We start from the raw sequence: 26,885 nt of genomic DNA, 5'->3' as shown, positions 1-26,885 counted from the left end.
AAGCCAGAAGATATACACACCACATCTCTCCATATTACCATCTCTACCTCTCACACATGCTCCCAACATTGTAATGGCATCTAACAAGAGGTCCTTGCCAGTATCAAACCATGCTAGCAGTCTTTACTATCCTTACACCACCAAACAGAGCTTTATAAAGAACTCACCCTCAAGAGCTTTTGTCAGTTATAGAAAACAGACACACTAGCAAATACAAAAAAAAAAAGAAAAAAAAGAAAAGAAAAGAAAAAAGAAAAAAAATGTGATTACAAAAAAGCTAAATAGGGAGCCAGAGAGATGACTCAGCAATCAGTGTGAACTGCTCATGCAGATTAAGAGTCCATACCACTCCAAGGAGACCTGACTCCCTGGCCTCCAGGGGCACCCTCATACACACTCAAACTTTTAAATGAATTTTTAATTTGCTCTCATTAAAAAAAAAAAAAAAAGCTGATGAGGCATTAATACCGATCTCAAGGAATAAACACATGGTCTTCAAAGCACTACATGAAACACTGTTTTACAAACCATAGAGATCTGAGATGGTTCAGCAGGTAAAGCACTTATCACCAAGCCTGAAAACCAGAGTCCAACCCTAGGAATCCATGAGAGCGTCAACCCTCCCCTAATCCCAGTTGTCCTCTGACCTGCATGGACTGGTGTACTGTACACATCATGCTTAGGCTCACTCATGCCCACTAAGCAGTGGCAATCAAATGCCTTGCCAAACACTGTCACATGCCTCCTAGGAGTTAAGTTCATCACCCTCCACAGCCCCACTGAGAACCACTTAGCAAAACGGAGCTGCTGAAGGAGTCTAAGCAGAACTTGAACACAGAACTTATACAAGCTGGTTAAATCCCTGTGTGCCTAAGTGCTTTGCTGAAAATCTGCTCCTTAAGTACCATGTATTTTTTTTTAACCTATCTTAACTCTCCCAAACAGAAGGAAACCTTTACACAATATACTGCCCTCTTGAATGAGAATATCAAAGGTAACTTAACCTCTATTTTAAGACTCAAAGTCATTATGAAACTCATTCATGATTTTGTGGAATATTTCTAAGAAAGAACAATAAATAACTAGTTTTGCAGAGCCCAAACATGATGTATGTAGCAACAACAGGTGGTAGAATAGGCTAAACAGGGTAATTTAAAAGTAGATGAGGACTATGAATTTTAACTAGGAGTAAGAACTCTGATCTGTTTTCCAAGAAGCGCATGAATAAAACAGAGAAAAGACCTGGACACAGAAAGCAGCTGCAATAAGAAACACGGGACAAACAGGAAGCAGAGGCTCCCTGAGCTAGAAGAGCAAGGATAGAGACAGACACACCCCAAAGAGCAAGCTCATGAATCATGGGTGGGAAACGAAAAAGCTGTAAACAAAGATGTCACTGACTTCGGGATGAATACATGCAACCAAGGAAGGGAAAACAGTGTGAGAAGCCTACCTATGGGGAGTAAAATAAGCTAGATTGAGAAAGAATGTGTGTATGAAGGCTTAGCCTCAAAACTAGTAAAGTCAACTTTACTTAAGCAAATCATGATGTTTCTATTAAATTCCATCCTCAGTGAAATGGAGGAAAACAACACTTGACCAACTTATACAGACTACATCCAACAATAAAAGTAGTTTGAGAGCTAGGGGTGGTGGCCCACACCTTTTATCCCAGTATTGGAGAGGTAGAAGCAGGGCAGATCTCTGTAAGTTCAAGGCCAGCCTGGTCTACAGAGCCTGTTTCAGGACAGCTAAGGCCACACAAAGAAACCCTGTCTCAAAAAAGCAGTTTGGAAGAAAGCTATTTAATAAGGAATACTTCTTCCAATAGCTAACAAAATGGCTTCTAAGTACACCTTTACTGGATAGCTTTATTTCCCTACCACAAATTTCTAATCATCACCCTAAATTTCCACACTAAAGACACCAATGGCTTCTTCCTAGCTATTTGTGTTGTTTTCCTCAGCTTTCCCTGCCTTGACAGTCTCTTAGGAAGAAATTTACACTGAAGACCCTGACCCTGACCCTGAGTGTCTTTTCCATTCACACATCTTCTCTTCTACTCTATCCTGTCTTTCCTACTGCCCAGTTCCAGTTCAACTGTCCCTGTCTTCAGTGATCTCACATCGGCCAACACTGAGGAAAGACCTTGAGGATGTGAAGGTGTGACTGGGCTGGCTCAAAGTATGTAATCACTAAGGCAATGCTTGTGTTCATATCATTCGGGAGACAGACAAATGTAGAACGTCATCCACTCCTTTGTCCACTCCAATCCCTGCTGGAGAGGGAACCTCCAAATCCAATTAGTTTTTGTGAAGCAAGTTTTTCCAAGCACAGTTTTACAGGTTCAACTAACTAGGCTTGGTTTCATCATCAGTACATACTTCGATACCCTTTCTAGAGTAACCCCTCTAAGAAAACTTCCAAATCAGAGATAAACATGGCATCCCTTATGGTAGAACAGTATTAGAAAACAGACATGCCTAAGAGATGAATCAATGAGGGAAAAAAAATTCCTCAAAGAGCTGACTATGGCCCTGGTTCTCAAAGTATGGTTCCCAAGGAACATCTGCCTCATAAGGGAACATGTCATAAATAGAAAGTATCTGGTCCTTTCTTGAACTGCTACCAGCTATCTGTTTCAACAATGCACTTGAAGCCGGGAAATCAATCAGGGATAAACACTTGCCTAGTGCTAAGGTCCTCAGAGCCTTCCTAAATTCAGGCCTACCTGGCAGACTCAAGCTCCAGTGTGATAAGTGTACTTGCAAGGCACATGACGGATCCTGCTCTTGAACTAGCATCATATCACCCTGTATTCTTAGAGTATCTACAATCTCACATGTTCTGTCTTCACTCCAACTTCCAGACCAAAGACTGCTCCTACTGCTGAACAGCAGGGATGTAGAAATCCAAGCTGATTCTGTTCAACCTTGGAGGCAATTTAATAACTCAAATAACACACACAACACAAGCTTCAAGACTTTGTCAAAGTTCTTGTTTCATTTGGTTTTTCCAGACAGGGTTTCTCTGTGTAATAGTCCTGGCTATCCTGGAACTCGATCTGTAGACCAGGCTGGCCTCAAACTCAGAGATGCCTGTGTGCCTCTGCCTCTGCCTCCCACGTGCTGGGATTAAAGGCGTGTGCCACCACCACTCAGCAAAGGTGATTTTTATTTAAATTCCTCTTCCACAGAAAACCATGTTGATGACCCTTACTTGTCAAAAACAGAGCAAAGTTATAAAAGTTCTGTACAAATAGAACTTCAAAGAAGCTGACAGATCTGATAGTTCTCTCATCTGTCTACAAGGGTTATCAGTGTTCTTCAGAGTCTAACACACAAACTACCAGCTTCAAAACAGGAACACAACCTCATTCTTTAACACATCTTTTAAGATGGCCAGCTCCCTCTCCAGTTCTATGGCTAGGTTAAGTTACGACAACTCAGGCAATTCTACTTCTAAATTTCCTAGCTAGAAACCCAAATACAGACTAGCAAAGAGTGACTCATGAGGCTACAGAGACAAAGGGAATACTCCACACAAGGAGAATAACCAGTTTCTCCATTCAGTCTGCAGCTCCAGGAATCTAATGACTCTTCATTTATTCAAAAATGAAAACGATAATAAAACTCCCTGATGTTGACAGCAGGTGATTTTTAACTTCACCGCTGCCTGACAAGCACCCACAGGCTTTACTTGGCCTCAATCTGTCCATGTTGGAAGTGCCAATTAGTAGCTTCTCAAAAGCAAATCCCAACAAAAGCCATTAGAAAAAGTGCTTTCAAAACGCCAAATACAATGGGCTAGTCAAGCTCACCATGCAAGGACAAAGCCTGCACATCCAATCTGGGCCTCGGTTGTCAAAGCCAAATGACAAGCAAGGAAAGGATCAACTTTTCAAACCAGTTCTAATGCTCATTCTCTTAAACACAAAGACTGTTATAGCAACCTAACAGGTGTTTCCACTCCTCATCTGAGATACTAACACTGGAAGGCACCAGTGAAGATTTCATGTAAAAACTTCAGGCCTTTGGGTTGCCATCAACAGTGGTTATGAGCATGGTCTAAAACTTCAGTCACTAGGATTTGAGTTTTGTGTAACTTTCGTGGAAACATTCCCTTTTTTCAATAGGTAAAGATATTCTTTTATTAACTTTTTTTAATTCTTAATTCACCTACAGATTTGGACCTGAGGGAGAACCTGCTAACGTATTTCTAAGGAATTACTTCCTGAGAAATGGAGAAACGGGGAAACAATCACTCAAATCATTTCATTTCCCATGTTGATTATTGACTACTGATGAGATACCATTAGCAGGTTAAGTTGAATAAATAATTTTACAAGTTAAATTTTAATTTTCAAAATAACAGTATATTACTATGCATTTATGTCTAAAAGAACTTTTCACAAACACAACACTGCTTATGGATGATATACATCAAAATGCTGCAAATTAGCCAGGCAGTGGTGGCACACACCTTTAATCCCAGCACTTGGAAGGCAGAGGCAGGTGGATCTCTGAGTTTGAGGCCAGCCTGGTCTACAGAGAGTCTCCTAGAACAGCCAGGGCTATACAGAGAAACCCTGTCTCAAAAAAAAGAAGAGGAGGAGGAGGAGGAGCTGCAAATTAAATCGCAGCTAGTGTATCATTAAAAAAAAAAAATGAGAATGAGTGGTCAACCCTGAAATTAATATGGATACAAGGAATATTATATGGACTGAGTAGATTATATTTATTTAGGAGTGTGTGTGCGTGTGCTAGATAAATATAGACAAATATGCCATGAATTTGGCAGAGAGCAAGGGGTGACACACATGGAAAGGGCTGAAGGGAAGAAGGGGAAAGGGAAAATGATGTAATTTTATTTTAATTTCAAAAAAGAAAAAATATTTTACAGAGGGAATTATTACACAAGGGAAACACACACATACAGTCAGTGCAATACATAATGGCAAGCAATGTGGAAGGTTCACCGGGGATATGACCACCTGAGAAATGGTGTGGTGAAAACACTCCTTCCTACCTCCTTTCTGTAGCTACTTTTAAGTAATCCAGATACCAACTATTTTCATAACGATGTGATACTAATTTCAACTTTCTGATGAGTTTGTTGTAGCTGCAATGCTCTCCATTACACACACATGTCATGGTAGAGATGCAAACAAGGAATGGAAAGATTCTCCCCATCAAAGGTCATGTCGATATGGTCTCAAAGGACGGTTTGGGGGAGAATGCACAAGACCTGTACAAACTCAAGCCAGACAAAATCCCAGAGTGGAGGGGAGAAGTGGTCACAAAATCCTACACCTACCTAAGGAACTTTTGGTAACTGACAGCTGCCAAAATAGGGAGAGTTGATTCCTGGTAGGCTGACAAGGTGGGTGTCCATACATCCAAGAGTTACATAGGCAGCACTAATTGGACTTGATGGTTTAAAAAACAAAAACAAAATGAGGACACAAAGCTATGTAGGGACAGAAAGGGGATGGATCTGGGAGTTGAGAAAAGGGGGAGATTATGATCAAAATACAATGTATGAAATTGTCAAAAGACTAAAAATAAATTTTAAAAAGAAAAACATAAAAATGTCATTTTTCCAGCAAAACTCAAAACTCTTCTCCTGCCCTGCCCTCCTGAGCAGTAGGCACACACCAAACCAGCCAGTTCTCTCATCTGCAAAATTCAGGTAACTGACCAGCCTGAACACACTTAGGAAGATGAAAGACAGACAACAATACATTGGAAAATGGTAAAAGTTTTAAATTAGTGTAAGGTACAACTGAGTTTCTATACTACTAATAGTAATTCCTCAAAACTAATCATTAGACAAATAAGGAAAAATTATGTAAGTTATTACTAAAAAGGAATTAAGACCATTTAAGAAAGCTTGATAACATAAGTATTTGGTTAATACTGACTCAGAATAACTGCAAATCAAAATACTCCCAACTTGTCCCACTTTTTTCTTCATCTATGTTCAAGCACACAAAGGGAAGACAGACATTATAGGTGCAAATGGCTCAGGGGCATCCTTGCAGGACTACTACTAACCACTTACAAATCAAGGTTTCTAACACTATTAAGCAATGCTCTAGGCCCAGACTTGAATAGATATCAAACTAAGTTACCTTGCAGATTTCATATTCCCAGAAAGATCACTTCACACCTCTCCCTAATCCCTGTGGCTACTCAGTGGATACAACATGACTTTAATATTATCCGTTCAAGTGAGAAAGAACATCAGTTGATGACAATGGCATTGAAGAACACTGACTTAGAGCACTTCAATCTCTCTCTCCATTCCCCACCCCACCCCACCCATAGAAAGCTTGAACAGGACAGGGGCAATTTCAATTAAGATGTAAACTTACAGACTGGAACTTTACACACTCTCAATAGAAAAAACCAGTGGAGATTCCAAAGTGTAAACTTTAAAGCCCTTTACCCTCCCCCGTGTGCATGTAACACATATATACGAAATTCCTCCTGTCTAAATATCATTCAGCAATACAATTTTGCCTTACAGGGTCCCAGCACAGAACAGGCTTGCTGTCCCACAAAACCGCAGAAGTAGTGACACCATTGTCATTAACATAGTTAAGGTGAAGGCCCTCTTACAAACCACAGTGACATAACCTGCTTCAGCACCCAACAAGCCAGATCTGGATTTTCTTTTAAGTGTTTCATTAGAACTCAAGTTAAGTCACTTCCATGTTGTTTTATTGAGGTATCAATTTTAACTGTTCTTCAAAAAGAGAAGCATGGTGGGTGTTGCCTCACTCCTGCAAAGCTTGGGGAGCTGAGGCAAGAAGACTGCCTCAAGTCAATGGACAGCCTGGGCTACAAACTGAGTTTCTAACATGATAGCCTTGCCTGTTACAGCATGAGGTGCTAGTGGGCACATGGGAGGGAAGGGGGCTGATACTGGATAGGAATAGGGTGTGGGAAAAGCTTTATTAGGTTCGGCTTCCAGTTTTAGCCACAACAGCTCTACTGTTGGCCCAGGCAAAAGAAAGCAATTTCAATCTTGATCCATCATTATTTTTGGATTTCAAAATATTACATCACCTTATGGCTTAAACAAATCTTAGTTTTAAAAAAACACCCTTTTGGCTAGGCATGGTGGCACATGGCTTTTCATCCCAATATTGAGAGGCAGAGACAGGAGGATCTCTGTAAGTCTGAGGTCAGCCTGGTCTACACAGTGAGTTCCAGGCCAGCCAAGACAATAAAGCCACACACTGGCTCAAAAATCATCATCACCCTCTTAATACTTCAAAAAATTATTGTATATACAGTTCATTGCTTTTTTAAGTAACCAGACCTTACTCTTAAAAGTAACTGCCTGAAACCAGCAGAAATAAATACCATAGTTTGGTTATTCTATTTTGTTTTAGATTATCTCCTCACATTTCATCATGTCAAAGAAGCAAGTGTCACACTTTCTGAATGTCCCAAATATAACCAGGAAAATGGGGTAGGTAGGTAAGTATTCTTAGCGTGAATACTTCATTGAGACCACACTGCAGCATTAGATCCCACAAAACTGCAGTAAACGCACAGCCAAGCCGTTCTGTGTTTAGGGGAATGTTTAAGGTTTTATGATGGAGGGATAACCAGCAACATCACTGACACAAACATACTGATTACCCAGTGATTCACACTATGTCCATGTGGACTTGAAAGCTGGGTTAAGATTATTTAATGAAGCAGGAGTCTAAGAGTCACACACACACACCTCTTACTACTAGGAGCCAAACATACTAGCAGATGAGACACAGCAACAGTGACGGAGATGATACTGCATGTTAACTGACAAAGGCTGCCACCAGGACAGAAGAATATATACACACACATAAATGTGTATACACACATATAAATACACATATATATTACATTTTCTATTTAAGCTAACAGTATTTTTGATTACTAAAAGTAAAAAGAAAATAAATTAGATTTCAATCACTATTAGTAACCACTTCAAAAACAGATTTTTGGCTGGACATGGTAGCACACACCTTTAAATGTAGCACTCAAAGGGGCAAAGGCAGGCAGACCTCTGTGAATTTGAGACTAAACAGAGCTATATATTATGATCCTGTCTCAAAAAATAAGTAAATAAAAGAACAGATTTTCTGAATATCTACATAACTTCACTTAACATACATCTGCAACCTATCACATCTAGTTCATACACAAAACACTTTAACAGAACTAATCACAAAAATGTATACAAATAATCCACTTCCTTTTAAAATGTACCTATGGTGAGGACAGCAGAAACTGAAAAGGAAGTGATGCTTCTCACAATCACAGACCTGGAGGACTAAAGGCGGTCAAGGTGGAGTGAAAGCATTAAGGGATGACCAGGAAAGGACTTAGAACCCCCCCACACACACACACACACACAAACACAAACACACCAGACCCCTGAAAACAATGAGGCCTGAGAGACAGACCACTAGCTCTCAATTCAACCAGAGGGCACCAAGATGTCACCTTCTAAAACTCAGCACAATGATGCCAGCAATTCATTCTGCAAGTATTCTTCTTATTTCTCATTTTCTATCATTTAATTTCCACTCCTGCACAAGTGTCTCACAACGGTTCTGCTTTTGTTTTTATACTGCTCAGGTCTGAGGACTCATGCATGTGGATCTACCAGTTTATTCAAAGGTATCTTCACTATTCTCTGCAGCCCCACGTGGCCCTCTCACTCCTACATCTTCTCTCCTTCCTCTCATCCTTAACCCCTCTTCCTTTTACTTCTTACAACCTTCCATACCTCTAAACAATCTCAATTCTGTGGACACTAACCGTATCCCCCAGCTTTTCTTCCCAACTCCCCATCTTGATTTTTTTCTGCTCAAAGTCGATCTAATACATAACCCTTATCCTTACTCTCCTACTTCCCTCCCATCCCTAATCTTATTAACTAAAATCCAAGAGCACTCCATACAGAATTACCCATGGTTATTTATCCTCTAACCCTTACTGAAGTCAAATGCACCATCATTATTCACTGGGACAGTAGATATCTACATAGTGTTAATATCTAGTCAGGAAATAATTCTGAAATTTGTATCAGGACCTGCAGCTCCTACACTGAGGAACTATTTTCTGAACTATACACTCAACTCTACCACATCCCAATTCTGCAGGAACACTCCAAAATACAAGAGCATTCTGCTAAATAATAATAATTAACCATTAAAGAAATAACACCAGATTGTGTAAATCCCAACACAGTAACATAATAATCACAAAAAAAACAAGACAACCTAACTCCTTCAAAAACTACTACTCTCACTGTAATGAATGGCATCTAGTCAGAGTGAACTGAATGAAATCCCAGAGAATGAACATAGACCCACCGAGGATAGGTGACAAGGAAGACTCAGATCTCCCTAGAAAGGAGAAACAGAAGAGGTTTGTGGGTGGACTGGGGGTGGGTTGGGATGGGAACACGAGGAATCTATCAGGTTGGGAGCAGGGTCAGGAGAGAGTATTGAAAAAGATGACTGGAAAGGGGGTGCATTTTGAGGTAAGGTAGAAAGATGGTGCAAGGCAAGGGAAACTCCCAGTAATCTATAAAGATGACCCCAGCTAAGACTCCTAGCAATAGTGGATAGCCTGAACTGGCCATTTCCTGTGACCAGGCAAGACTTCCAGTGGAGGGACTGGGACATCAACCCAGCCACATAACCTTTGACCTACAGTCTGTTCTGCTTATGGGATGTGCTGGGGTAAGAGTAATACAGAGATTGAGGGAGTAGCCAACCAATGACTGGTCCAGGCTGAGGCCCATGCCACAAGTGAGCCCACACCTGACACTGCCTGGAGCACCAAGATCCAGAAGTTGGATGGCCCAAAGACCTAGGATAGAAGTGAACATGACTGGGGAGAAAAAAAGTGTCAATGTAATGATGACTAGCGATATTCTGCTATAATCATACATCGGTGCCTAGTCCAATTGTCATCAGAGAAGCTTCATTCAGCAACTGATGGAAAAAGATACAGAGATCCTCAGGGAATGCTGCTGGAGAGAGGAAGGATTGTAAGAGCCAGATGGATCAAGGGCATCATAAGAAAACCCAAAGGGACTGGAGAAATGGCTTAGTGGTTAAGAGCACAAGTTGCTCTTCCAGAGGACCCAGGTTCAATTCCCAGCACCCACATGGGAGCTCACAGCTGCAGTTCCACAACATCAGACACACTCCCCTCACACAGACACACATACAGGCAAAACACCAATGCAAAGTAAGAAAAAAAATATTAAAAAAAGAAAAAAGAAAATCCATAAAATCTCTGGGTGGTGGTGGCACACGCCTTTAATCCCAGCACTCGGGAGGCAGAGGCAGGCGGATCTCTGTGAGTTCCAAGGCCAGCCCGGTCTACAGAGTGCCAGGACAGCATCCAAAGCCACAGAGAAACCCTGCCTCGGGGGGGAAAAAAAAAAAATCCCTAAAATCAACTAAGCTGGACCCATAGGAGCTCACAGAGCCCAAACTGACAACCAGGGAACCTACATGGGACTGACCTAGGCCTTCTGCATATATGGGAGCGCTGTGTCTGTCTCTTAATTAACTTTTGCTGGCTTTGGGGACCCTATTCCTCACACTGGTTGCCTTGCCCAGCCTTAATATAAAGGGGGAGGGTGTTCAGACTTACTGCAACTTTGATATGCCATCTTTTGATAATATCCATGGGAGGCCTGCCTTTTCTGAACATAAACGAGGAGTGGATTGGGGGAGGAAGCTCAGAGGAGAGGTGGGAGAGAGCCTGGAAGGAGAGAAGGGAAACTGCAGTGGAGGTGTAAAATAAAGAAATAAATTTAAAATTAAAAAAGTAAAGTTATACAACCATTTAAAAAAATAATAAGAATGTTTCAAGAAAATAAGTTCTAGATTGAGAACACAAACAGCTGAATGAAATAAGAAAAATGATGCAATATATGGCAGAGGAATTCAATAAAGATAAAAACACTTTAACCAATAATGGCTAGGAGGTGGTAGCTCACACAGAGTCAGGCAGATCTCTAAAGTTCGAGGCCAACCTGGTCTACAGAGTGAGTTCCAAAACAACCAGGGCTGCTGTTACACAGAGAAACCCTGGGGGGGCGGGGGACACAGTAAGTCAAAAAGTTGTTGTGTGCAGAGACTCACCAACAGAATGGCTCAAGGAGAGGAAAGAATTCCTGAGCTTGAAGGCAGAGAAACTGGATCAAACAAGAACAAAGATCAACTAATGAGGTACCAGTAGGAATTCCAAGATATACATGACACCCAAAAAAAACAAACCCAAGGATATTAGGCACTAAATATTTTTTCCATGATAAAACAGGCTAAAACATTATAATTACTTAGCCATTTCTAAACAACAAAAAACCTTGAAGGAATCTTTCAGAATGAAGAGAAAAATAAATCCATCAGGTAAAGGATAAACCACACGAGAATTAAGAGATGAAATGGGGGAAAAACAAACAGTACATTCAACAAATGACAGAAGTCAATACACAATGTTCAATAGTAACTCTGAATACTGCCAATTGTTCTGGGACACACCTTGAATCCCAACAATTGGGAGGCAGAGGCAGGTGGCTCTCTGTGAATTCAAGGCCAGCACACATGACCTACATCAGTGATTCTCAATCTTCCTAATGCTGCAACCTTTTAATACAGTTCCTCATGCTGTGGTGACTCCCAACCATGAAATTATCTTCATTGCTACCTCGTAACTATAGTTTTGCTACTGTTATAAATAGTAATGTAAATAGCTGTGTTTTCTAATGGTATTAGGCAACCCCAGTGAAAGGGTCATTCAACCCCAAAGGGGTCTTGACCCACAGGTTGACATAGGTCTACATAGTGGGTTCCAGGCCAGACAGTGCTTACACAGTAAGACCCTGCCAAAAAAATAAATAAAAATAAAGGGGGAAGTACTGTTAATGGTCTCAATTTCCCAATCAAAAAACACAGACTAGTAGATTATATCAAAAAAGCAGAAACAAGTAGTGATGGTTCAATGGTTAGCAGTCTGGCTGCTCTTCCAAAAGACCTGATTTGATACCTAGCACCCACATGGCAGCTCACAGCCATCTAATTGTAATACCAGTCCCTCCAAGGACACTGCATGCCCATGGTACAGATATACATGCAGGGAAAATAAGAGTATTTTGTAGTAATCCCAGCACTTAGGAGGCAGAGGCAGGCGGATCTCTGTGAGTTCCAGGCCAGCCTGGTCTACAGAACGAGTGCCAGGATAGATATGCTCCAAAGCTACGCAGAGAAGCCCTGTCTTGAGGGGAAAAAAAAAAAAAAAAAAAAAAGATAACCTTTTAAAGCAGGTATCATCTATATGCTACCTCCAAGAAACACGACTCACAAGACAAACACTACACAAGAGTGAAAGAATGAAGAAACACTCCAACAGACACAGGAGATACCTAGGCACCACTGCCTGAATACCAAAGTAACATAAATAATCTAAACAACATGCTTACAGCCACACACGTCAGGAGCTTCCTTCTGCAGTGGGCAGCAGTTAACACAAAGATTCTTAACTACTCAAAGTGCTAAGAATGACTGATGAGTACTCAGTCCTAAATGGGACATCTGCAATACCACCACCACCACCACCACCACCACCACCACCACCACCACCACCACCACCACACCACCACACACACACACACATACACACACACAAAGCTCTGGGAGAACAGAAAGCCTGTGAGAGCTGGAGGACAGGGGAGGAGTCCTGTGGAATACCATGACAACATAGCCATTGCATTCATGAACTCACAGCAACTACAGTTAAATGCACCAGATAACCATACAATGAAGCCATTAAAATTAATCAACACTCCGGTAGGCAGCAATAACTGGATTCAGTGGATTACCAAAAAAGAGGATAAGATGGTGAGTAGAGAGGCTACATGGAAGAGGTGAGGGCTTTCCTGGGGGAGTAGACGGGGCGAATTGAGTGATCAGCACACACTATATATGTGCATGAAATGTGTACTGCCAAAGAACATATAAAAGATATTCTTTTCTAAAATGTACGCACATTTTTCATGATTTTTAAAGTCTTTTATTATATTTATGTGTATTATGATGTGAGTATCATCAGACACATGTGGAAGTTGGTTCTTTCCTTCATCATGTGGGTTACAGGAATGGAACTCAGGTTATCAGACTTGACAGGCAAGTGCCTTTATACACTAAACCATTTCATCCACCTAAGCTCCTTTTTTATTATCTTCAGAGTCATCGACAGCTTACCTAGTTAACCCTCATATTTAAATCATTATTCCATAAATATCAGACTACACTTTTATGACTGCTACCCTGCAATATTTGTTCACTGAATACATAGTACCTCTCAGAGTTTCCATAATATTTCATTGTGACAGAGACTATCCAATTGTGAAAACAAAATGTCAATATATGTAAATGGATTGTTATACTAAGAGTAAAATCAGGGGAGAAAATACTCTGCTCTTTTATCCTAATTAGCCTACTGTCCCAGAATATATACAGTATAGTGGTGGGTGGGTGGTGGGTGGGTGGGTGTGTGTTTTGAGAAGCTCTGGCTGGCCTTTAACTCACTATGTAGAGCAGGCTGGCCTTGAACTTATAGAGAACTGCCTACCTCACCTCCCAAGTCCTGGGATTAAAGGCATGAGCCAGCACACCTATCTTCTGTTCAATAACTTTCTAAAATGTTGATGAAAAAAATTGTATCTCAGTAAATTTGAAGCATAGGAACAATTTAAAATGCATTAAATTAATACTACTGGTATCTAGTTTGAAAGTAGTTGGTAAACACCTGTAATCACAGCACCTAGAGAGTGATGTCTAGAGCAGCCTAAGCTACATTGAGTTCCTAACTAGCCTGAACTACATAATAAAACCCGTCTGAAAAGAGAAAGAGGAGAAGAAAAGGAGGGAAGAAATCAAGTGTATTTACATTAAAGAAATGTACTGACAATTTTATTTCAAATATGGCAATTATCAGTAAGTGCTTTTTTAACTGATTACAAAAATGTCTATAATGAACCAAGACAATGTTTCATATTTCGCTAAAACTTTTAAGCCCAAGTTACAGGGAACAAACTGTTTTAATCCTAAAAGGCACAGTATCTACTATGTAAAGAACTTTCAAGTTCTATAAACAGCCGTCTTCAACAATCTCTAAGGTAGCAAGTTTCCCAGTGAGAAGACAGTCTCTATCAATTACCCCAATTGCCCATCCCAATGACACAACATAAACCCAGAGACAGAGCTGGAAACTGCCTGTTCTAAGCACTGCCGAATTTCAACTGTGTGCTCCTCCTGGCACTCTCTTTCCTATTGTGCACCCACAAGAAAGAGCTGTAAGCTCTCCGATTTGCCAAGCCCTTGTGATTGCTGTCCTGACTAGACAATGCTCAGCAGCAAACTGGAGAAAGCAGCAATTCTAAAGGAACTCCCTTTACTCCCATGGTGCCAGAACTACTCTGCAGATGCCTGGGTGTGGACCTGGCTTGCTGATTTGAAAGACCTGCAGCTTCCAGAGTGCTGTGCTGCACAGCACTTCTTAGGAACATTTTTTGTTTGTTTTCATAAAGAGAAAAGACAAAGATGTTCCCTGATGACTTTCAGTCCATCCGCATTTCTGTGTTCTTCCCAGCCAAGACATGCTCATGCCACTGCTGTCCATGACTAGCCCAGATGACTACTCCTGACAGGAGTTCTGTATCGACAGATCTGGCAACAGTCCATAAACACTTACACCACGTTCATTCAAACACACAATCACACCCACACACCTAACCACTCTCAAGATCAGCCATGACCTTTCATATCGAAGGTCAGCACATCTGTCCAAGCTCAAAGTTCTCTGAGCTCAAACTTGCCCACTGCACTCCAGGTACAAGTCAAAGGCCCCAGCACAGCTGGGGAGTGTTAGCACCACTTTTCCCACCTCCTCCGCCTCATCCCCAGCTGATTCCTCTTCACAATCTAGCCATGGGCCACTCAGTTCCTCCGCTTTTCCCTCGATTCCTGGCCTTCACCTATGCCATTCCGTCTCCCTCAAACCCTGCTCCTTCTACTCTTCCTACCTTTTACCCTTCTTAAGATCCCTGCTGAATGTCACTTTCTCCAGGACACTTCCAGCTACCTCCACCTACCTGGGCAGCTGCCTCTTTCACAGCACCCGAACAATCTCGTCAGCCCTACCAATTTACTTCTTTGCCTCACATCCCTAGGATGTGACAAGACTCTCACCCACCATTATCAAACATTTGTTGAATACATTTTAAGTTTCCCTGATAAACATAGTGTAATTATGGCCCATGCAATGATGAAAATAATTACAAACCAGCTATGACATGAAGACAACAATTTGGTTCTTCGGCAGGAAATACAAACTACACAGGTGTCTACAATCAGCCTCAGGAAAGCTTTTAAAAAGGTGTGTTAAAATGTGTCGTCAGAGAATTACTAGCTTTGGGCTCGCTACCTCTGTTGGGCAAACCACAGTTCACAATAGGGCCAGTCTGAAAGAGTCAATAAAGGAACCTTGGATGCTTTAGGTCAAGCCTTCTGCCATCTGCTACCACCAAAGTGTCTAGCCTGACTCAAAATCTGCTGGCTAAAGGCAAGGAGCTATTCCACTCCTCCAGTTTCTAAGCTCTGATGAAAGCAAGGATTCCTCTCACTTGAGATATTACTCCCAAGGACATAAAAGCATGCTGCCAGGAAGCAGACCTCTGCCACACTCTGAGCATCCCAGCCGCTGTTATTAGGAACTACTTTCTTCAGGCTGCATGTCCCACAGTTAAGTCACAATCTAGGGCTTGACACAGTAGATTTTTCCAAAGTGATGTCATAAATGCGATGGCACTAAGCACTGTGAGGCACTCACCCACCACACCCTACACTCCCTACACGAAGGAGCAAGTTATCCATCTCCTGCATGGATTGCCCCATCCAGTAATAGATAAGATTCCTCCCTCGTAAGATTCCTATGAGAGTTGGACTGCTCATGCAAACACTTCAGCACTTCAGACAACTCTTAACTGTATAGACAAGTTTGCTGAGCTGTAAAGTCTTTGGATCTGGTCAATCGTGGTGTGTAGTTTTTTGTTTTGTTTTGTTTGCTGCAACATTCTTTATAATAAAGTTCAAGATAAGTGTTTTTTTTTTTATCAAGTTAAAATGAAGACCCTACAGCTAAAATACTTGTACATCTTCAAAGTTTTTGGCAATATTACAACTTATTCTTGACTAATGTCCTTGACTAGTAAGAATTTTTTGAAAAGGAGGGCTCACTCGAGAACTTCCACAGAAATCTACATTAAAACCCACTTTCTACTCATTGTCTTCACTCTTAAACAGATCTTTAATTTCTGTATTAACCATTCCTAGCATACAGAACAGCCATTTCCCAAGACATCTTCACTAGAAACAGCCATCTCCTCCATAAATGCCCCAATACAATCTTTAGAAAGGCAAAAGGCTGAAGCACAAAGGTTGCTCTTTTCAAGTCTCCAGTTTCCTTAGACAGAACTAGTCATGAGGCATGATGACAGCACCTGTTAAGTGACAATCTATAAAATCCCAAGTGTTCCAAGGACAACTTACACTTTAACCTGAGGGAAGGGGGTCCCATATCTGTCTGTCTGTCTCTCTCCCCGACACATAACCCACTCTACGGCAGTATGGAATTAATTGTACACTCTGTGCTGTGAACTGCGAACATTTTTTTTTTTTTTAAATAGGGAAAGAGGAATTTGAAAGCCAATGAGGAAACCAGCTCTCACATTCCACAAGCCAGGCTGGCTTGAGGTTCTGTTGGGAAGTTGCTGGTTTTGGTTCGGTTGGAAGGGGGCTGTTTATTTGTTTGGGGGGGGGGCTGTAGTTGTTGTTTTGGGGGTTTTGTTGTTGTTTGTTTTGTTTGGACAAGGAAATTTTTACAGACTCCCTGATATTACGTGTTTTAGATAAACGTGAGACCCTCAACAATCCTACTAACTTTACTCTCCAAGCCCGAATTCTGGGCTGTGGATTTGTACAAACGTATGACGTGTGAACAGCTTCCTAAAAGCAAATGGGGACTGAGATATAATTTAGGAAGTGATGATGCAAATCTCCCGGGGAGCAGCAGGGAAGGAGGGGAGTGAAAAAGTCAGAGGAAATACCCTCCTGATGGCTGGGCACCAACTCATACCAAGAAGGGGGGTGGGGGAGGCGGACTGGCCTCCGCAGTCCAAAGCAAAGGGGGCAGGCAGCCCTGCCCGGCCGCCAAGTGCCAGCACCGCCACCTCAGCCCTCCCGCTCGCCCGCGGCCCCTCACCCAAAGCCGGCCTGGGGCCAGCGAGTCCCTCGGAGGGCAGTGCTGCCCGGGCAGGCCGCCGCCGCCGCGCCCTCCTCCTCCTCCTCCTCCTCCTCCTCCTCCTCCTCCTCTCCTCCTCCTCCTCCTCCCTCCTCCTCCTCTCCTCTCTCCTCAGCCCACCCTCAGCGTCCCCTGCCCGCAGCCCTCCTCAGGCCGAGGCCGCGGTCCCCGCCCGCTCCCCGGCCCGGCTTCCGCGGCCCAGCTTCCCGGGCTCCGGCCTCCCTCGGGTCCCCCCACCCCAGGCCCGCGCCCGCGCCCCTGCCCCCCACTCACCCCCAGAAGCCGCAGGACAGCGAGGCGGCAGGCTGGGCGCTTTGCTACGCTCGCTCCCGGCGTCTCCCATGGTGCTCGGCGGCGGCGGAGCTCGGAGGCGACGGCGGTGGCGGCGGCTGGGCCTGGGCCCCGCTCGAAGGCAGCGGCGGCGGGCGGCGGCAGCGGCGGGGGCGCGGGCCGGGGAGGGGGAGGGAGCGGGCGCGCAGGCGGGCGCGAGTCCGGGGCTCGGAGCCGGGATTCCAGGCCGGTCAGCTGGAGGCGGGCGGCACCACTCGGCCTGCGGAGAGGGGGGGCGCGGCGAGGAGAGGGAGGGGAGCTGCGGAGGAGGAGCTGGGCCGTGCGGGTGAGGGAGACCCGGCGCCCTCAGCCGCTCTCTCCGCCGCTCCCCAGCCACAGCGCTGTTCCGTGCGGCGGAGCAGGCGGGCTCGGGATTGGGTGGGGAAGAGCCGGGAGCCCCCGCCGGCTGTGGAGTCGCAGCGGCCGGCTGTGACGCCCGGGCCCGGGCTCGCTCCGTAGTTCTCTCCCCTCCCCCCCTAGACAGTGCTGACCGGACAATGGCCGCTCCGCCCCCTCCCCTCCCCGCGGCGGACACCCCTCCTGAGGCGGTGCGATGGTCTCGCCCGGGGGTGGGGGGGGCGCCACCGCCGGAGGAGCCCGGCAGATCAGCTGGGATCGGGGCGTGCCACTTTGTTCAGCGCCCGGCCGGCGCGGGGCTGGGCGGTGCGCGCCCGGCCGAGCTGCCCGAGCTAGCGGCTCGCCGGACCTCCCGGAACTTTTAGAAATCGAAAGCTGGCCGACGCGCCCCTGTCGGAGCGAGGGGACCAGGTTTCCGAGTCCTGTGGGGACTCAGGAGGCGCCGCCTCCCCCCGCCCGAGCCAAACACATGGTACGCCCCGAGCGGGCACGGGAGCCCATTAGTTGTTTAGGGTGAGTTGGGTCGGTCCCAGAGCGGCGGCGCATGCGCCTGGAGACCTCGCCGTCGACCCCGGAGGAGGGAGGAGCGTTTCCGAACCCGGAAGTTGTCTGGGTGTCCCGTGTGCCCTGCGAGTCGGCTGGCTCTCCCAGGTCGCCGCTCGCGCTCCCGACCGATGCCGTGAAGCGTTTCTCCCCAAACTGCCAGCCGTCAGAGAATTCCCCCCACTCCCAGCCCACTCTTGCAGTTCCACCCGGAAAACTGACCCCCTCCCAGTGTCTATGAGTTTCTGGAAAGTGTATGCTACCTCTCTCTATAGCAAGGCGGGGGCAGTGGGGACGTGGACAGGTGTTTCACCCCGCTGATGTCTTGATTTGGAAAACCTTTCTTCTCCCTAGGGCAGATGTGGTTGGTTTGGGCTAAGAGATTTGACCTTTTAGTTTGCATCTATGATGAGTATTAGGAAGTGGACAAAGAAACGTGAACCATTGAAAGATCCTTTAATATTCCTGATCCACCATCCTCAGTTCTTTCTGTTCTCCTGTCACTGGTGCCGATCACTAATTTTAACACAAAGGAAATTTCCACCAGAACTCTTGGAGAATTGACCTGGCCCCGAGGGTTTTGGAGACAACTTGAAAGTCCAAAACTTCCAGGAGGGATACCATGTACCCTCTCAATCCCAAGGGGATCCAGCCCCAGAGAATGTTATTTGATTAACTTTATTATCAAATGATACTTTTAATTTCCTTTATGTCAGCCTGTGAATTCTCTGAATTTGTTAACACTGACATATTCTCTTGGCCTCTAAACTTCTAAAAATCAGGAATCCTATTGAGTTTGTAATCCTTGGAATGATGCTACTGAAGGTGAAGACAATGATTGCAAAAATTAAGACATTTAATAAATGCCACGGTGTTTAATTCTGATTGTGTGAACCTTCAGACGCCTTCAATAACTACTCTCCCAAGTGCATAGGAGCTGGGTGTGGTGGGGCATCCCTTTTATCCCAGCCCTTCAGAGGCAGAGGCTAGCAGACTTCTGTGGATTTAAGGCCAGTCTGGTTTACATCATGAGTTCCAGCATAGCCATGAGTCAGTCACAGAGAGATCATGACTGGAAAAAAAATGAATAAACATGTATCATTCCTTATTTTCATTGGATTCATGTTACCCCTCAAATGTTCACTTAAACTGACATGTAATTGCCACACAATGAACGACAGCCTTTGAGTTTAACAAAGTGAGATTAAGTCCCCCCACACCCATACACATCTCTCTTTATTGGCATCTTCATGGTTGCCTTTTCTGTATAGAAGAGAAAACCAAAAGGAAAGTTGGATGTATAAAGTACTTGTGTGTCTGGAGTGCCCAGAATGTCCAATCCCTCTGGAGACTATAATGATTCATAAAATGTAGTTTGCCATTATACAGGAAGTTAGATCATTTGCCTTTAATCTTCTTCTCAGGCTCCATTTACTATTCTCTATCATGTCCCTGTGATAGTTTGAATGTAATTGGCCCCCATAAACTCATAGGGAATGGCACTAATAAGAGGTGTAGCCTTTTGGAGTAGGTGTGGCCTTGTTGGAGGAAGTGTGTCACTGTCGGGGTGGGCTTTGAAGTCTCCTATGCTCTAGAGACTGCTCAGTTCATTTCCTGTTGCCTGTGGGTCAAAGTTGTAGAAATCTCGGTTCCTTCTCCAGCTCCATGTCTGCCTGCACACCGCCATGTACCACCATGGTGATAATGGACTAAACCTCTAAAACTGTAAGCTGCCATTCCATTAAATGTTTTCCTTTATAAGAGTTGCTGTGGTCATGGTGTCTCTTCACAGCAATAGAAACCCTGACTAAGACAGTCCCCTACAAGTCAGCCACTTGTTGGTATTTATTGAGTGCACCTTGATTGTTCATGTCTCATTCCCTCTGTTCCTCCCATCCCCTCTGCCTCAAGGGCCCTTCCTCCCTCTGGACCGGCACATTCCTGTGCTTCGGGGATATGCTACCCCTTCAATGCCCTCAACTCTACCACAAGAGAATTGGGTCCTTTTGCCTGTGCACATGATATGACAATCCAGAAATTCTCTATGCTTATCTGGTGTTACAAAACTATCTTCAAGGTAGGTGATGGTCGAAAACACCTTTAATTCTATCACTCAGGAGGCAGAGGCAGGTGGATCTCTGTGAATTCAAGGCCAGAGCTATATAGAGAAACCCTGTCTCAAAAAAAAAAAAAAATCCAAAAACAAAAATGTCTTCAAAAAGAGCAAGATTGGAGCAAAGTTGCTGAATGAAAAAACTAATTTAACAAAAATCCAGTCCTTGCCAAGAGTCTTGTCTTTGCAAGTAGAAAAATCACATACATTTCTTTGTGTAAAATTAATCTCCTCCCTCTTCTCTCCCCCCTCCTCCGTGTGTGTGTGTGTGTGTGTGTGTGTGTGTGTGTGTGTGTGTATGTATGTATGTATGTATGTATGTATGTAAGTATGTATTATGCAATCACATAGAACTCAAGCATAAAAGAAACAAGAATGTGGGCCAGAAAGATGGTTCAGTTGGTAAAGGTATTTTCCAACAAACCTGATGACCTGAGTTTGATGCCAGGATCCACGTGGTGGAAGGAGAGAGACAACTTCTGAATGTTGTTCTCTGCTCTCCACATGGTAACCATGGTACAAGTACACCCATGCATATACATGGGGGCACAAAATAAATGTGCAAAAGATTTTTAATACTTTATTTAACTATATTTTATATGCATTGGTGTAAGGATACCAGATCCCCTGGAACTGGAGTTACAGGCAGGTGTGAGTTGCCATGTGGGTGCTAGGAATAGAACCCTGGTCCTCTGGTAGAGCAGCCAGTGCTCTTAACCACTGAGCCATCTCTCCAGGCCCCAAAGATTTTTTAAAAAGTTTTTGCAAAGCAACGGGGCTTTGCAAACACACCTGCAATCCCAGCACTCAGAAGGCTGGAGCAAGAGGATCACAAATTCAGGGCCAACCTGGGCCACATAGCAAAACGCTATCTCAAAATCTGAAAATAATAACAAACTCAAAACAGGCCAGTCTCACCCAAGGACCTTAAATACCAACAGGAAGCCATGTGGCTAGTCTCCCAAATCCTTTTCTCTCTTTCATCTCTGCTTTTTTTTTTTTCCCACAAAGCTGCGTCATTCTCTGCCAACCTGCTTCTCTGAGGACGTACTCTGGGCTTACTGACCCTCATGACAAGAGCAAGCTAAAACTCATTATTAGTGGTAGATTCCAATTTCCGAGGGAAAGAAACTAGTCAGTCTAGTTTATATCAGCTTGTCAGATCTCGGTCTTATGCCACCTTGCACCAATATAACGGTGCAGTCAGGGTTTTGGCGATACAAGTCTGGCTGCCAGAGACCCATCCTTGGAGCCTTGGGTTCTCAAGAGGCTCAGCTGAGCCAGGCTCGAGGCAGCACACACCTTTAATCCCAGCACTCTGAAGGCAGATAGAAGAGAAACTCTGTCAATTTAAAGCCAGCCTGGTTTATATAGGTAATCCCAAGCCAGCCAGGGCTACACAGTGAGACTGTGTCTACAATTTTAAAAAATTATTGCAAAAAGAAAAGATCAGTAGTCTACTTGACAGAAGATGTCCAGAACACACCAAAAAAGGAATAAACTAACACCAAGTTCAAAAGCATAAAAAGCAATCGGCAGGATCAAGAATTTTCAAAGACTGACTCCAATTTAAAGTACCTTAGGCCTTCATTGAAGTCACCATCCCTCATGGAAACCACCACGGACACACCCCCATGTTATATAATCTTACACAACACTCATTGCCCTGATTAAACCTGTCACAGTTTACAAGGAAATATCCAGGAGTCTTCTCTACAAACCGGATTTTTTTCACCCACCATGATTTACCTAAAGCCAGTGGCACATTTGGTTTTGCATTCAGCAGATATTTGTTGCTGGCCTTCTACGTGGCTCACTGAGTAAGGGCACTTGCTACGAGGCCTGACCTCCTGAGATCAATCCTGGAGACCCCAATGACAAAAGGAAGAGAACCAACTCCCACGAGCCATCCTCTGACAAACGCTCTCACACAACACAAATGCAATACAAAATTTTTAGGAGTGAGTTGTAAGTAATATTCAAGGCACAACAGTTTGTTAATTTGTGCAAGATCCCCCCATGTGGTCCAATGTTGCACACCTATAATTCCAGCTACTCTACAAGCAAAACTGGATGAGCACAAGTTCGAAGAAAACCTCAGCTAGGAGTGATGGCCATCAGAGAAAAGAAAGGGGAAAGAATGGCACCTTCTCCACAGCCAAGGTTTTGGGGACCGGGCATCCTGTGTCTCAAAGCCAGGTCTGCACCGGAGTCCCAGAGACCTTACCTAACCCTAAAAGCAACCACAAAGGGGCTTTGGGGACCTGAGAAGAAGCAGATAATCCTCCTGGTTCTAATCCTTAACCCCACAACTCTAACCCGGCTTTAAAGCCTTTAGCCGATGTAATTCACTCTAACTTGGTATCAGTCCAGTGTCCAAACCCTGGGTCTTAATCCTAATCCCCATATTATCTGCCAAACTGAGTCCCACATTTCGGACCCAGCATCAACCCTGATCCCAGGAGTTTAACAGAGACTCCTTACCCAGCCGCTGAATGGTGTGCCCCCAGTTCCTACTTACTGTGACCCCCCACTCATGGGAACAGGGAATCCCAGAATACCTTATGTCCTTGGGGAGATGAGAAGCCAGTTTTGGCTATCAAAGAAAAGAAAAAGGCCTGGGCCTGCCAGAAAAGATGACATGGGATATCTTTCCCCTGACCCAGCAGCAGTATGCTCTATGCTCTAATTCAGGGGCTGCAGAGGCCTCAAGTCCAGAGAAGACACTACCCAGGTCCCCATGCGACTCTGGTCCCAGCTGACAGAGGGCAAAAGATTAGAGGCCCCCCTATAAAACAATAGGATGTGCAGAGGTCGGGGGACCTCTGCTTTTGAGGCCAGTCTGATCTACATAGACAATTTCAGGCCAAGCAGGGAAACGCACAAGGATGTCATGAGATTCTGGTTCCAAACACAGCTGAGAACATAGGGGTTTCTGCTCTCTCATTTGAGCTTGGTTTGCCTGGGTGGGGATTTTTTTTTAAAACCAATGAACAAAACCCTGTGTAAGTTTCCTCTCAGCCTGCAAGTTTTCCAATGTGTAGTTGGTTCTCTGAGTCACTTACCGTCCAGCTGGCATGGATAAACTCACAGAACCAAGGGGAAAGAAGGGCAGCCACGCATGCCATCTCCAGCCCTTCTCCAAAAACTAAAAATAAATGAACTAAAATGAAAGCTTGGACGGGGAAAGAAGGGAGGAGAGCAGGAGGGACTGGCATTTCACATTCTGTGTTCCTTATGGTGGTGACATCACCGATCTCCCTGCTGCTCACACCCAGTCTCAGTGTGAAATTTGATTTTACTGACTTTTCGATTTCTTTACAAGAATAGCAGTAATCATTTTTCTCAGAAATTCTTGACCTTTGTAGAAAAAGAAATCCTCCCTAACACTACCCTCCCCAACCCCAAGAGAAACGCTTACTAAGAGCCTGGTATATAGCCTATGGGCTAGGGATTTTACACTCATATGAATTAGATCATACAGGACATAGTGTGCCCTCAAACTGATGCCATGGCATCTTCTATATCTCTGTACATAGGTTTACAGCATGGTCTCTCCATTTTTTAATCATGTATATGTGTGTGCATCTGTGTGTGGGTATGTGCACATGAGTGCAAGTGCCCTGGCAGGCCAGAGGAGGGCGCCAGAGGACCCTGGAGCTAGGGTTAAAGGTATTTGTGAGCTGCCCATTGTGGATGCTGAGAACCAAACTTAGGCCCTCTGTCAGAGCAGTGCATGCCCTTGACTCCTGACCCATCTTTGAAGTTCTACAGTATAGTCTTAAGGCTAACGGCATTAATGCTGGTGTTCCAGAGATACAGGAATGATTGGGGTGGGAGAGAGGATGAGAGGGTGCCAGGGTCCAGCCTGTATCAGTCCTGCACTACAGAAGCCATCTGTTTTGGACAGGGAAGAGAGACCGAAGAGCCTCAAGAGCTATCATCTAAAGGCCCACAACCAGCAGAGTCCAAGTGTAAAGCTGTGGTCTGGATCTGCTGACAACCAAAAGAACCATATCCGGACTCAAATACCATCAGTCAGAGAGAGGACTGTGCCTTATTTCATTTTTTGTTCCATTCAGGCCTTCAGTGGATTAGAGGAATCCTGCCCACCTTGCTGACAGTGATTTGCCTTGTTTAGTCTACCAACTTGTTTCAGAGCATTTAGACTACTGTAACAAAATACCACAGACTGGGTAATTCATAAACAGAGATTTATTCCTCACAGTTCTCTCTTCATGGGTGTGAGAATACGTGTGTGTGTGTGTGTGTGTGTGTGTGTGTGTGTGTGTGTGTATAGTGGTCATGGTTTTGTTTCTTCCTCTGCCACCTCAATTTTCTAAATTATTTTTATAAATTTTGTTATTTTTAATTATATCTCTCTCTTTGCATGTGTGTCTGTGTGCAGGCGCACACGTGTACACCCCTTTGGGGTCCGGAAGAAGGGCATCATCAGCTCCCTAGACCTACTGCTACAAGCAGATGTGAGCCACCAGATGTGGGTGCTGGGAACCGAACTCAGGTCCCTCTGCAAGAGCAGCATTTGCTCTTAACCCCTGAGCCATCTCTCCAGCCCTGCTCCCCTGCTGAGCTTTTGAGACAGAGGTATGTTATAACCCAGTCTGGGCTGGTATTTGCTGTGTAGTCCAGGCTGGTTTATAACACTCCAGTTGGCATTCCTTGGCCTTGGCTTCCTGAGTATTGGGATTATAGGCATGTACCAACAAGCCTGGATTCTTTTTTCTTTCCTTTTCTTTTTTTAAGATAGTGTCTCTTGTCATGTTGCTTAGGCTGGAATCAAACCCTTGGCACAAGTGATTTCCTGCCCCCACCTCCCAGTGGAAACAGCAGATGCACCACCATCACAACTTTTGGACATATTTTCCTAAGAAGGAAGACAGTTGGAATACGGTTTCACCTTCATTTTCTGTGGCCAGGCCCCCCCATCAGAAAGTCTACACCACTCTACACTCCCTCCAGCAGTGAGCGTGAGGACAGGTCTTTGTGATGTCACCGCTGTTAACTGTTACCAATTTAATGATAAAAGATGACATTTAATAGCTGTGTTTACTTGATTTTTGGGTCTGTGTATGTGTACTTTGCTGTTGTTTTGTTTAACTCATTTTGTATAGAATTGTCTGTTTAGGTCCTCTGTCCACTTTTCTACAGGGGTGGATTATTTTTTCCTTACAGTTTCAATGTTGCTGTGAAGAGTATTAGCCCTTTTTCGAAAGTGACTTCTCTACTGTTCCTCTCACCCACCTTCCTCCCTCTACCCTGGGATTTGAACCCAGAGCTTCATGTTATTCTGTGCAGGTATCCTACCAATGAGTTACATCCTGAGCCACTTTTGTATGGTATCTGTTTTTAGAATGGAATCTCAATAAGTGTTGATTGTGGTCCTCCTGCCTCAGCTTTGTGAGTCACTGTGCGTCACAGGCCTGTGCCACTGGGCCTGGCTTTGTCATTTGTCTCTTAATTTGTATCTATAACTTTTGATTTTCCAGAGTCTGAATGTGTGTTGGGGTGCATTAACCTTGGCTAATTTAGAGTCACTGATGTGGACACTCTGTCACCTAAAGATTAAAAACAGAAAGGGGGAGAATAAGAAGACAGAAAATGGTGAGAGGTAGGTGGCAGGCTGCAAAAGGAATGTTTTCTCCTTCTCTGCCTCATGTCAGGCAGTCTGAGGCAAATGGCCAAGTCATCCAGAGGTCAGGACAGTCCCTTGGGCCTGGTGCCCAAGCTCCCCGAGGCAGGCTCTCCAGGGCTTGTGCCCCAGACTTCCTGATTTCCTGTCTAGAGGTTTTCTAAAGCAGCCCAAAGCCATGACCTTATAGCCGAGTGAGTCCCTAGAGACCTGAAGTTTCCCATCGAGTCACTTCTACAAACTGTCATAGATCATTTCCATGGTCGTGGGTGGCTGAGCAGACGCTAGGCTAGGTCAGCAGTATGCACTGAGGATGCCAAACAGAATAAGGGATTCAGGAAAATGGTAGCGAGAGGCTCGGGTGTCCAGGATGGGGCTGAACAAAGAGAGCTGGAGTCTTAGTTTGGGTGTTCCAGAAGTTGACGCAAAGGCAAGAACTGGGAGACGTGAAGGCCATAGTTAGGGATAGCAAGGTGGTCAGGGGAGGGGTGTCAGAGGGCCAATT

The 26,885-nt window shown here is 44.4% G+C and overlaps 1 protein-coding gene and 1 long non-coding RNA gene across 2 annotated transcripts in view; one reads left to right on the top strand and one right to left on the bottom strand.

Annotated features, from left to right (window-relative positions):
• Positions 1-18,156, bottom strand: part of Zfand3 (zinc finger AN1-type containing 3) — a 184,164-nt gene extending 166,008 nt beyond the window's left edge. Inside the window, 2 exon segments of the mRNA XM_035450483.1 lie at positions 17,661-17,676; positions 17,679-18,156. Of these exon segments, the coding sequence (XP_035306374.1) occupies positions 17,661-17,676; positions 17,679-17,730 (68 nt within the window). The 5' untranslated portion in view covers positions 17,731-18,156.
• Positions 18,157-18,270: 114 nt separating this feature from the next.
• On the top strand, positions 18,271-25,805 carry LOC118239538. Its single transcript, XR_004771955.1, has 2 exons — positions 18,271-18,587; positions 25,521-25,805. It is a non-coding gene; the product is annotated as an uncharacterized LOC118239538 (long non-coding RNA).
• The last annotated feature ends 1,080 nt before the right edge of the window (positions 25,806-26,885 follow it).

Source organism: Cricetulus griseus (genome assembly GCF_003668045.3).
Source record: "Cricetulus griseus strain 17A/GY chromosome 1 unlocalized genomic scaffold, alternate assembly CriGri-PICRH-1.0 chr1_0, whole genome shotgun sequence".
NCBI classification, from domain to species: Eukaryota; Metazoa; Chordata; class Mammalia; order Rodentia; family Cricetidae; genus Cricetulus; species Cricetulus griseus.
This window is presented reverse-complemented; position numbering and strand designations above follow the sequence as displayed.